Below are 13,714 nucleotides of genomic sequence, written 5' to 3' on the forward strand. Positions count from 1 at the left end.
AAGCTACAAAGTACATGCATTGTGGTTAGTCAGCGGGCATGCATCAATTCACGAGGTGTAAAACCCCAGCAGGAACGCGGTGGCCGCTTTCATGCTGCACCTCAACAATTTACAGTCGTGCCACATTCTCCTCACACATTTCAACAACATTTTGAACAGCAGATCAGTCATTTTCAAACAAACTCAAATCAAATTTTAGTAGAATGGATGTTGCACACTACAAAAGGAAAAACAGCTACAGCACTTGGGTGTCAAATTATTTATTAAATACCCATTCATTTACTTTTATCGTTACATTGAAAACAACCTGATTTCAAAACAAACCAAAATAAGCATATGGCTGATGAATTTGGTTAAACAAGAGACCCTCAAAAATAGCCCCAAGTACTCATATTTCACCTGCATTGTCATTGGCCACAACACTCTCTTCACATGAATGAAAATCAAACTTTGGAAGAGAGAACTTCTTGGGGGGGAAAAATTAAACACTTAAAATGTAACATAAAATTACTACAATACAAAAATTTCCCTGAAACGAATTCAGAGCACCACAACCAAACAAAAATCCCTACTCACAGCTATAAAATAAAAGGAAAGTGCTTGTCTGTCTGTCTCTCTCTCTTTTCTTCTTATAAACCCAACAAACGACGTGGGTCACTCCTCCAGCCTCCCCCTTGGACTTAACTCCCTTGGCAGACCCCAAAGTCACGAGAGACGTGTATGGGACAAAGCCCAACAAAATCCCCCCTCTCTGGATCAATGTGTGATATGGATGCTGTACCCAAGATTGTGGCGCCAAGTATAAGATGGGCAGGCAGAAGGGCTGTGAGGCTGCTTTGGGGAGCAGCCGTTCAATTGCTGAGATGAAAGCATGGCTCCACAGTGAAGTCACCTCAGGCGACATAGTGGTACTGGTTAGGAGTCTCCTTGTCACGCTCCATATAGTCTCTGTCAATGAGGGACTCAATGCGCTTTTTCAGGTCGCCAGGCTACAGGGAGAAGCGTTAGAGGCAACTGAGGTTTGAGAGTGTGCATGGACATGTACTAATAGACAAGTTATATTGAGATGAGTCACCTTGACAGGGAACTTTAATTGGTTGTAGAGTTCTGAAACAAGAAGGTTGTGACTGAGGGTCTTCCTCATCTTCATGATACGCACTACAGCCGCATCAATCTGATACTGCCGGTCTTGAAACACTCGCTCAGTTGTGCTGACCTGCTCCTCGACCTATAAGGAAAATGTAATTTCATCGCAAAGCATGTGTTTGCTTTTGGGGATGGACACTAGATGAAATGTGTTTTTACAGTTTCTTTCATCTGGATCTGGTTGATCTTAATGCGGAAGAGTTTGTGTTTAAAATCACTGTTGAAATTGAAACGGTCTCCGTTCTCCACATCTTTTCCCCGTGGAATCTTGTTGAGGACACGGGCTTTTCCACAGGCAAGGGATTGCAATGTACGTCGAAGCTCGCCCTCCTCTGTTAGGGAAAAGAAAAGGTAACCCCTCAGGTGGGCCCACTGGCTCACTTTCTAAGTAAATGAGACATTAAAACCACAAACCTATACCCGCAGCAGCACCAATCTCTTCCATGCCGAATTCCTCCCCCTCATTGAACATTAGCAGCACTAATGTCTGGAATAGGGAGACCTGCAGCTCCTTCCTTCCCTACAGAATGATAAATAAAGTTCTCAAGGGAAGCTTAATTCTGAGTCATAATAACGTAGGAACTTACTTCTTTAAATTCTGCCTTTAGTACAGCGTGGCCAAGTGTGGGCTGCCATTGCAGCTTCCTCCCACTATGTTTCCCTAAGTAGAACATTTTAAACACTTCTTGGAGTTTTACCATCTCAAAAAGAAAAGAAAACAGTATTTTAGAGGTTAGATATGATTGTTTAACACACATGGTACAAAAACAGTCGCACTATTGACTCATTGGCCACAATTTTCCATCTATCATCAAATATAATGTAGGTATAAAATCCATTAGTGATCCAAGTGAGACCTATTTTAATAAATCTGCCTGGACAATAAACATATTGGCATTCATAGGCAAAAAATTGTTGATTATTGTGGCTACAGTTTGGAATCGAATCATCCATCTATTCTCAATTACCTGAGCTGCTTTTCCAAATGCGGATGGCGGGAGTGCTGGAGCTTATCCCAGCTACCTCTGGGAAGCAGGCATGGTACACCCTGAACTTGTTTCCAGGTAATTGCAGGGCACATGGAGACAGACAACCATTCACACCTACAGGCAATTTAAGGTCTTCCAATAGTGCATGTTTTTGGGATGCGGGAGGAAATTGGAGTGCCCGGAGGAAATCCACGCAGGCACGGGGAGAACATGCAAACGCCACACAGGCGGGATTGAACCCGGGACCTCAGAGCTGTGAGGCCAACGCTTTCCAGCTGAACCATCGTGCTGCCAGAATGTTTATACAATTAAAAAATATAAATGTAGGCTGCTAATTTAATGTAAATATGTTACTCTGTCTTATACATTTACAAGTCTGACTAATATTAGTAGATCACAAACCATGAACCTGACTGCATGTTACTGGGTGTGTGCCGTTTGCGTGTTTTTCACGTGCTTGCACGGGTACTCTCCAGGTACTCCGATTTCCTCCCGCATTCCAAACAAGTGCAGGTTAACTTAATTCAAGATTCGATTGTTCATAGGTGTGAATGTTTGTGTCCAGTGATTGGCTGGTGACTAGTCCATTGTGTATACCAGGGGTGCTAAATGCGTCGACTGGTCGATCGCGAAGCAGTTTTTTTGGTTGATCGCGGGACGGCGTGCCAAAAAAACCAAAAAGATGTCAACCAATGTTCCATCTAAGATGACCGCGTGTGGGATTGTGCACTAGTTTACCTTACACTGTCCCCCTTCACTCTTACAGAGGTACAGTCATAATTACAAATGTTACAATACTTACGCAGCCCATCAATTTGTTTTATAATGGTAGCACTGCTTACGTTAACAGACTGTGGTCTGGGCAACATAGAGCAAAGACGAGCTAGACATGCTGCTCATGTTTACTTTCGATATTAATGGAGAAAGTTAAAAAAGAAATGCCGTTGTTTTAAGATGCAATGACTGTCTGGGTATGTGAATAATCAGAGAAAACATGGTGAAACTGGACAAGAATTTCTCTTTTTCGAGTGAGAAGCCAAAGTAGAAAGTGCAGGATGAGATGGTGTGTAATGATAAAATTCCACCTTGGCACAGCCTGATCCAGGATGAAAGCACAGACGATACTGTGCTAAAAAAGCTAATACTGTATTTTAAGTATAGATCAAGAGATCTTAGTTCCACACGTTTCATACAGCTAGATATGACACAGGGCAATTCTACACTACTGCGTACAACCAGATATGACGCAGTGCCATTCTAAACCACTGCAACGTTAAAGGGCCACTGTCATGATGTTTAAGATGTTATTAATGGCTCGACGGTGTTGTTCATCGCGTACTGCGGTGGCTGTGAACAACGCCCTAAAGCAGCCCGGCTTGGCTCCGTGATAAACCACCTCGGCGCTGAAAATGAGCCACGCCGGCCGGCTGCAATGAGCCGCGATGGCTCATCTCCGCCACGGAAGTGGATCGGACGGGAAGGCGGTTAGGCCGTGATCGCATATCATCTGAATATGGCTCGAAACAATAGGGTAATATTGCCCTGGTAACTTCACTCGGTTGTGTGATGTTCTCTTTTTCGAAATCGGCTTCTGTGTCAGAAGGGGCGTGTTCGTCTCCCATAGTAGGGTCCACCGTGTGTTTTCATTGGCATTGGTGGTCAGGAAGCAGATAAACATCTCTCTAACTTTTTGTCCACAGCGGGAATTAAGCCCAAGTGCTTGATGGTGAGCGACTGCTTCCCCCAAAACTTTTAAAAAATATTGTTTAATCCAGCACTATCAGTAACTATAGATTGTATGATGATCTAAATTACAATTATTCAACTTTGGTGGAGGTTTGTCCTCTACTACTCCAGCTCTTGGATTGTATGTATATGTACAGTGAGTGGTTTGATGATTTCCCAAATGCTTACCTCTGCAGGCAAGTGGACCTCCATGGGCGAGTATGAAGGCCAGTAACCCATGGTCAGGATGTTGACAGTTAATTCAATGTTACTTGGCTCACTCTGGTTTTGCATGTACTAAGAGGAAATACCATAATTTAAGGCATAAAATTCACACGAAAAGTCCTTGTGCATTTCCACATAACATTTTCAAAGTGACAGTATGTGGAAAGAGAACTTAAATACCTGTTTGAATTGTATCATGATGTCTTTGGAGAGTTCCATGTCCTTAAACATCCCTTCTAGTTTACTGGTAAATGCTGCTCCACATTCTGTATGAAGGAAACGGTACAAACAAAACCACCAAAACACGTCTAGGCTTCATTATGCCCCCAAAAAAGTTTCAGGAAGCAAAATCATAATGCCACATTTTCAAGTCTCCAAACCAGGATGTATCAAAAGTTACAACTTTGGTGCATTTATACATCAGTAATCATGTATATCGGATGAGAAACTTACCATGTTTCAGCTTGGAGAGCATGGACTTTTCAGCATCTACAGAGGCACTCTTGCCAACGAGTAGACGCTTAGCCAAGTCCTTTTTATAAAACGCTTCAAAGACATCTTTTCCTAGAAAAGAAAGCAAGACAATGTGGTGTTCGTTATATCCTAAGAGTATCAGCCTTTTCTTACAATACCTGCTAACTATAGAAAATTTGTTTTCAAACAATAATCGATCACAGTGGATCACAAACCCGTAATTATTTTAGGCAACAACTTGATCCAAGGAATGAATGTGATACAGGGTTGTTCAAAGGTATCACCTGTTTTCTCACATTAGGCGTGTAATGCATCAAAACTCAAATTAAAACTTTAATCCAGAAAATGAATATCAAACAAACACTAAATATAGGTAACTCACCGTGTATGAATCGGAATATTATCATTATCTTGTCAAGAATTCTCTCAAGCTCTTCCTCTGTAGCCTCTTTGTTACCAGCTCTTAACTTAGAATCCACATATTTAGCTGGAATGGAAAAAAATGTTAATGCCCTAATAAAGTAAAAATAAATAAATAAAATGGAATATGCAACCTCCAACTCCATCCATAAATTAGGTCAAATACTTCATTTTTTGCCGTAAAATAAAAACATTTGCGTTTTTAGGGAAAACTTCACAGTTTGAAACAGCATTATGATAATTTTGATGCATCGACATGGAGAACTCCTCAGAATTTCACCACATAACGTCTTATTGGTAGATATTTTTGTTTGTGGATTTTTTTTAGTTTCTAGACCAGATTTTATGTAGGCGATATCACATGTAAATGTCTCATGAAAAAAAATTCCCCACAAAAAGCAAAATTTCACAGAAACCTAACATCTGCTTTAAAAAAATAAAAAATCGAAACAGATTTAGCATTTTTATAGATTGTCATTTCAAATCTTGTCACATTGCTAGTGAAAGCTTGGAAAACACAAATTTTTGCAAGTGAGTTTCCAGTACATCTTATTCACTTTATTTATTCCAGTTCTATTGCCTATAAGTTAGGTGTTCCATTACTAATGCTGTCTTCAAAATGGTGTATCCGATTCCAGATTTAAATACGTCGAAATAAACGATAAAATGTTGAGTTCTTGTCCCATATTCATCTTTTCATATCAGTGTATAATATACATCATAAATTGGTTCTTAAGTCCAACAAACCGATGAGTTCTGCTGGTTTGTTGGGCCTTTTGTTGACAAATGTCTCAAAGGCCTCCTTCATGGCATTGATGAAGCCCTCGTTCCGTGCAAAGCAGCTCTCAGCCACATTATCCATCTTGTCCTTAAAATCCAACAGCTCTTGTACCATGTCCTTGTCTCTCTCTGGTGTACAAACAATCTCTCCACCGAAGGACTATGGACATGAAGTGCATATGAGAAGGTCACTAGAACAGTTTAAGTAGAGTGTGTCTGCGGACATCAATTATGAGCACCACCTTGATGTAGTCCCTCCAAAATTGCAATAATGTGGGGAGTCCTCCCTTCACCTTACTGAACAGTTGGTAAAGGAGGGCCAGCTCGGTCACACGATTTCCGTCCAACAGAATGCTCAGACCTGTGAAAATGTCATTTAAATTGTCACTACATTGCAATATACATTTCAAAGTTTAAGTTACATATTTTTCCCCATACAGATGCAACATTAAAAAAAAGCTATTTTTCCAACAGATCCTGTAACAGTAAAGGCAAATCAGAATAATTTAAGTCAATGGATATTAGCGGCTCAGATAATGGATGAATGGGTGGATGGACACTCAGCAAATTGTCGTGATTGAAACAGTACATGTTCAGCATTCATGATGGTAAAACAGCTTTAATATGATGCAAACACGGAGAGATAAAATATTTTGGGCCAGCATACCCTTTTGCAGTATTGCAGTCATGTGCTCTCCTAAAAGTTGTTTCTCAATACAGCTGATAAGAGGTTTTCTACAACACAGTAAAGACGACATAAGAAAAGGAAATGACCAAAATGAACAAAATCTACTCAAAAGCATGATGATGCACGTCCAGTCCAAAGCAGTGGTTCATACCTGTTGTCAGCCACAGGACACGTATTTTCCTATACACTGTACTTGCAAAATTGCAACCCACTTTTACTGAAGTTAATAACAGTAAATATTAGTAAAATTAACCTCTGAAAACATTTACAATATATTTTTAAATGCTGTTTCAAATGAGTTTGCGGTACCGTCAAAAGCACATTGCGAGCCATAATATCCTCCAGCAAGAGGATGAGCTGCAGAGTATTTGTGTACAGAGTTGACTGATGGGTATTACTGGGAAAAAAAATCATCATACGAATGCATGTAAGTTGTTTTGCAAGCTGTTGTTCCTGACTGACCTGACTGAGAATCACTGGTGTAAAGGATTTTAATAATTTTGGAGAGAAAAAAAAATCATAAAATACCAGCCCATCCCGGCACATACCACTCACTCCCCAGGATCGAGGGAGCCAAGCCGAAAGAAATGTGAATACCCACCACCGACTACCCACAAACTGATACGATGGTTCCCACGTCCCGACTGGCAAACATTATCCTTGTACCGTCATCGTGTGTGGTGTACTGCATTAAAATTAGGGAGACTTGTGGGGGATAAGGCGATACGGTCACGGGGCAATCATAACCTGCAACCGTCATCCCAAACGAGGCCAACCAGGTCCCCAGAGGATGCGCAAATGTATGTGGTGCATTAAAAATCCCCAGGGGAAAAAGCATGGCGGGCCCTGGAGTGTCGGAACACCTGGCTGAGTGTTTTACCCAGCCCGACGCTGCACTCTCCCCACTGACAGATGTATAAAGCATTCAAACTGCACGACTGGCAGAGCAGAAAAGGCGACCAGATCAGTGAAGGTACCCAGGCCGACTTCACCTCATCAACCCTCGTGGTCGTCCCCCAAAGGACTCTGAATGAGATTTGACTGTTCCCAACGTGTACAGTACCCACAGTGTGAGTACCGTAGTAAAAATGTGCCAAGTGTGTGAAGTAAGGGACTAGACTCCTGTAGACCTGGCCTGGCCCGAACGGCCGGAAGACCAGAGAAAAGCGGGACAGCCCCTCCCTACAGATAATTGCCCCTCAAGCAATCAAAAAAAAGCACAGAAAGCAGATCCTATCCAAGACAGGAGGCGCTGACACCCTACTGTAGGCTCCTAGTCAGACATTTATGTGATTTCTTGATTGAACAGCTCTGGAGTTAATCGGGTTTGGTCGTGATAAGTGAGAATGAACAAAGCTTTCCAAAAAGATAATTAGCCACAATTAGCCATAATTCGTGATTCAACTCGGGTGGCGAGTACTTTTTCCACACAGGCCCATGTAGCTTTGATTTTTTTTCTTTCATCAATAAAATCACCATTGAGAAGCTGCATTTTACGTTGACTTGGGTTATTTATGTCTGATACTTACATTTGTTTGATGATCTTAAACATTAAAATGGGGAAACTATGAAGAAAAAAATTATTTGAGAAGGGGGCTAACACTTTTCATAGGACTGTAGAATATATTTTTCAGAGAGATTTTCATAATATAACTGCAAATATTACTGGGTGCTTTGGTCGAGGTAGCTCATGATACGATCATTCTCTTCCTCCAACCGACGAGCCACGTGGTGCAGGTACTCGGGAACCTGGTAATAGCATATTTACGCAAAACAATTGTGATTGCAATATTACAAGTTCATTAATGCTGTGTGTAACTCACATCTCTGTCTTGCATCAAACGTTGTCCCTCTGCAGAATACAAGCGATTTGTCTCAAATAAAAATCTCTCTTCAAAACTCACTTTATAAACCTATAAAAACATAAAAAAATAAATAAACTGGCATGATTTCAGTGTATGGATAACATTTAATTATCTACCTGGAGGTCTGAAAGCATTCCCAATAGGCTTCTCAACAGACTGCGGTCAGCTGTCTCGCCATTCCGCTCGAGTTCAATCTGCTCCAAAATGCCATCGACTGTGCGCTTCTGGACAACACTATCGCTTACAATGTGGATACGGAACAATTCCAGTCCAGTATCCCTGAAAGGCACAAATAACCCGAGACCTTATCATTTACCCCCTAAAAGTGAGTGCATGGGTATCATTTACCAGATGGAGGGAAGCAGGGAGCTTTGCAACACATAGGTGCGATCCAGGAAGAGAAAGATGCTTCGTATCATTATCTATATAAAACAAGAAGGAAGAACATTAGCAACAGACAAAGTAGCTACAAAGAAAAAAAGGCATCGACATGATCAACCGTTACAGTTTGCCTGCAGTGATCCAGCCAGCATCGATTCATCCTCTTCAGGAAGGAAAGATTGTCCAAAGACTCTGTGAGCTCCACATGAAGGAAAAATTATCCCAAGTCATCTTTTAAAACTTTATTTCCTGACTTTGTGTGGTAATTTAAAATAATGTAGAACTGGACTGTTTCATACTGAAGGGTGTTTCTTCTAATATTACTGGTATGCCTTGCTTGTGTAAAATACACAAAGTAAAAACCTATTATAGAGTACTAAAACTAAATAAACATGATCACAGTTTATTGCTCTATAAATATAAATAAGGAGGAAAATGGGAGGAAGACTACAGGTCTTCAAAGCCTTCTTCCACAATACTGGGAAATTCAGATTGATGTATTTTTTTCGAACCACATTGCCATCTTAAAAAGTCCATGACAGTAAAACTGTTTTAACATAAAAGGGATACAGACCGTCTTTTCTACTTGTCCTAACAGCCGAGCAGGACCCCCCCCCCCCAAAAAAAAGGAAAGGAAATAATTATTGCTACATAATTTTATTGCTTATTTTCCGAGTTTGTTGAGAAGCCTTTGAGTTTTGCAATGAAAAACAGCAACGCAGTGAGTGGGTAGAGAGTGTATTGCTTAGAGAGAAAAATTTGATGCAGTCAAATGTACGAATACTCCACACTAAAAGATTCAATAAAATGCTTGAAATAGACAGTAATGAGTAAAATATGTATAAATATAAAAATAATATAGCTGTGGAAAAAATATCAGACTGCCATATGCATTGAACGTATTTCAACCTGCACCATATTTCAGATATCTATTCACGGGTAAGGTAAAGGAATGTGTGTTATTAATCTGAGTTAATACGCGATGAATGTGATTTTTCTCAGTTAATCATGATTTATAGCTTTAACAATGACAGCCCTACTTTCTTCTTTCTTCCTACTTCCAGGAGGAAAGAAGTATTATTAAAGCTTTCATGCAATGCACTTTACTTTTCTTTGTTTATACGTAAATGTTTTTTTTTTTTTACTTTTGTAGTCAATATCTACAAATAGGTTATTGAAAAAATGTTTATTTTCATGTTTTATTCCTCAACCTAGGCATAAAAATAAACCTAATTGAATCAATACCGACTCAATATAGACTCGAATGAAATCTCAACCTAAACAATCAAAATCTAATTGAGTCGCGACTCACAGGATCAAACTCAAATCTAATCATGAGGTTCTTGTTCTGAACAATATCTAAGACTTGATGCTGAATAAAAGGATATTCTCTAAACTGGTAGATCTGCGCCTGCACGTGATCCTCACAGACCTGCCGGAGCTTCTTGTACAATGTGGGGGAGACTTTATATGAACACAAGTTCTCCACGGCCTTTGAAAAAAAAAAAAAAAAAAAAAAAAAAAACAAGACAGAGAAGAAAAGAATAAAATCAACCATCAGTCAAGTCAACTATGATATCCATCCATCATTTTTCTGAGCTAATTTTCCTCACAAGGGTCACGGGAGTGCTGCAGCCTATCCCAGTGGTCATTGGGCAGGAGGCAGGGTACACCCGGAACTGGTTGCAAGCCAATCGCAGGGCACAAGAAGACAGACAACAATCGCACTCACAATCACACCTAGGGGCAATTTAGGTTGTCCAATTAATGCATGTTTTAGGGATGTGGGAGGAAACTGGAGTGCCTCACGGAGGCACAGGGAGATGTAAACTCCACACAGCTGGGACTGTTCAGTTCAGCCTGTACCCTGCCTCAAGCCCGTTGACACCTGGGATAGGCACCAGCATTCCAGTGACCCTTGTGAGGATAATCAGCTAAGAAAATGGATGGATGGATGGATGGATGGATGGATAAAATATACCTTTAACCTGACCCCTTTCTTAGATATCTCCAGTGATGTATTAATTCACTTCCAATTTAGAGGCTGTGCATTATTTTGTATTTTGAATGATTGATTTTTCTATATGTGCCCTGCGATTGGCTGGCAACCAGTTCAGGGTGTATGCTGCCTCTCACCCAAAGATAGCTTGGATATGCTCCACCATGGCTGCGACCCTACTGAGGAAAACCCTAACGGAAGATGAATGAATGAATTGATTAATTATATCTCCCGATGTTTATTAATTGGCTTGTTCAAACTTGGGTTATTCTCTGCTATAACTGTGTCACAAGTGGACTGTATCACTGAAACGATTTTTTCGGTGTTTTGCGACTTCATGACACCATAGCTTAGCAATTAGTGTCAAGCTTTTCCATCTTTTCCTACCTAGTCCGCATCTGCACCCTCCATCCTTGATAATGTAAATGATACATGCAAAAAGCATGGGAAGAAGTTTAGTTTATATGCTACTATGGAGGATTAGTGACTTCCAATACATTGACACTGAACGTAAAGAGAACTTCTGCCCCTGTAGCTTGCTAGCAGGGGTTTTAATAAAGTGTGCCACCAAGCAGCTTTTTCTCCATTTTCTTACACAATGTAGTGTTTATTTCTTGAATTAATATATTATATTATTATATTTTTTGGAGGCTGGATAAAGTCCCATACTGGTCAGTCATGTCGGACGGTGGATCCCCCTAGCCCCCACACACACTCAATATCCGGAACAATTGGTACTACAGCCATAATGGGTCAGCGTTCAATGATTTCTGGAGCACAATACGGACATTGCGTACCATGGGGCAGCTCTGATATTCAAAATTACAATTTGAAATCGTTTGGAGTAGTGGGTAGGGCGGAAGACACTTGACTATGCTACATTTAGAGGTTTTCAGTAATTACACACTTCATGAACAGATTCACTCTCTACATGTGAACTTATGACGCTGACAAACATGACAGTGAACCTGATAAAGCTCTTCGAGGTTGTACTTGATGGATGTGCTGTTCTGGATGGCACTGACTGCATCTCGTAGTTTCAACCAAGTGTCCTCAGTGTAGTTCTCAGCTAATTTTGGCCGATCTGTAGTCATGGAAAAACAAGGCAAAAATATTGTAATAATGAATACAAGAACACAATACTGATTATACTGTAGATTAGACTGGAGCTTTAAGTAAACATTACAACATTTACAAACATTACTCCACTGGAGCTGAATGAAGTTAATGCAAACATCATTGTATTGAAACTGACTACGTAACAGATGTGATATATTTGAGGACACCCGGTACCAGCAACCCAACTGTCAGCTAATAAACAACTGAGTTCTAATAATACTGTATAAGGTTTCCACTCTCAACAAATGTCAAAGAGCAACAAATGTGCCAAATGTGTAAAGTATAAAACTTCAAAGGCACATAATAACAACCTTAGCATGTTCTTGAGTTGCACATTAGATTGCATGATTTGTACCCTAAATACCAAATTAACACAAAATCAGATGTTGCCCTTTGCGAGAGAATTGTCATTGTCTTTGAATATAAAATGGTACTGTGTCTGATATGATGGTGAGAACGATACCTTTGAAATTTTTTATCACTAATTTCTTGGAAGTGCCAGATTTTGCAGAAGACATGGACGATGTCCTGGTCATCCCGTTGGTGTCCGTTATAGCCGAGAAGTTGGCTCTCTTGTCTTGTCTGGTGTCTTCAGCCATGATCAGATTAGCTCTAAAGCTTCACGCTTGGTCCTTCCAAGTGTTTTTGCTAAGTTTTTCTTTCGATTGCCCAGCCGCCTAATCACCATGTAATTCTTAATCGGTGAACCAAGTATCTTTGATTTTGGGGGAAAAGTGCCAATGTGTTGAGATAGCACCTCTGCGAGTGAGAGAAAAAAAAGACAAGACTAATTTTGGGTTTCCCAACCAAAACAAACAATTTAGAGCAGACAGCTATCCAACAGTGTGCTTCTGTAACTGTAGCATACTTAAGGTAGTCGCAACAACGCATTAGCCTCATTGCTCATCCACAAAACTTTGGTCGACTTACGGGGACGAGTAGATTCGATATTAACATCTTGGAATATAAAAAAAAACAAAACTAAACTAAATCAAAAGCGCTATACAGTTAGCGTTTGTGTTACGGATACACGTTATTCATGCTGACATTTTTTTTTTTTTTTTTTTGGCCAAACGGCTAGCATACACAACAAAATGGCTTTTGGGTCCAGTCGGACAGGTGCATCTTGGGAGAAGGCTAAACGAGTTGCGTTCACGAATCAAACACTTTGAAACGGCAACACTTGAAAGCAGTCCGTGGAACAGTTTTTTGATTACAGAGCACACGTTCCGTTATGGAATTTCCATTCGGACATTAAGTTCCCAAATTTTAAATACACGTTAAATAGCGTCACTTGTTAGGGAATGTTCCAAAAAACAAGAGCAGGTGATACGAAAAAGCGTAACAACAAAACAACCTGAAATACTGTACTCTGATACGCCGTGATGGAGAAACAAAAACATACTTTGGAAATGGACTAAAAGTAACTCTGTTGAAAATGTTATTGTAGATTAACTCATTCATCTAACTATATATATATAAAACTAACGAATTACTGTTGGAGAATTCATCAATCATCCGTCCTTTTACAATTATAAAATATATGGAAATGAAATTTCGCGATTTAGTAGATTTTAAAATGTTACAAAGGATCTACGAGGCTAATATGAACCCCAACCCCCCCCCCAAAAAAAAAACAAACACGAGTAAGCAACTACAATTTGAAACGCACAGGAGTCTTCAAATAGTTGTGAAGCTAAAAAGAAAAAAAGTCAACATCAATGTATACATTAAAATGCATATAAAATAAAATCCATCCATTCATCCACCCATTTTCTTAACCGCTTATCCTCACAAGGGTTGCGGGGAGTGCTGGAGCCTATTCCAGCTGTCAACGGGCAGGAGGCTGGGTACACCCTGAACTGGTTTCCAGCCAATAGCAGGGCACATGGAGACAGACAAC

At 40.2% G+C, this 13,714-nt stretch overlaps 1 protein-coding gene across 2 annotated transcripts; it reads right to left on the reverse strand.

The window, feature by feature from the left end:
- Positions 1–227: 227 nt before the first annotated feature.
- Positions 228–12,946, reverse strand: cul4a (cullin 4A). 2 transcript variants are annotated; one of them, XM_061815061.1, is made up of 20 exons: positions 12,275–12,946; positions 11,661–11,776; positions 10,081–10,185; positions 8,812–8,886; positions 8,661–8,734; positions 8,429–8,591; positions 8,271–8,360; positions 8,114–8,196; positions 6,427–6,494; positions 6,002–6,120; positions 5,727–5,919; positions 4,942–5,046; positions 4,539–4,649; positions 4,266–4,351; positions 4,050–4,157; positions 1,734–1,847; positions 1,561–1,666; positions 1,306–1,478; positions 1,076–1,228; positions 228–989 (listed from the first exon to the last, which is right to left on the reverse strand). In XM_061815061.1, exons 1-20 carry the CDS (start codon positions 12,408–12,410, stop codon positions 894–896), a joined length of 2,274 nt encoding a protein of 757 aa, XP_061671045.1. In that variant the 5' UTR covers positions 12,411–12,946; the 3' UTR covers positions 228–893. The 2 variants fall into 2 exon arrangements, with proteins under 2 accessions (XP_061671045.1, XP_061671046.1); XM_061815062.1 differs by having other exon boundaries at positions 229–989; positions 8,818–8,886; positions 12,275–12,945.
- Positions 12,947–13,714: the final 768 nt, after the last annotated feature.

This window comes from Syngnathoides biaculeatus, chromosome 3, assembly GCF_019802595.1.
Source record: "Syngnathoides biaculeatus isolate LvHL_M chromosome 3, ASM1980259v1, whole genome shotgun sequence".
NCBI lineage: Eukaryota > Metazoa > Chordata > Actinopteri > Syngnathiformes > Syngnathidae > Syngnathoides > Syngnathoides biaculeatus.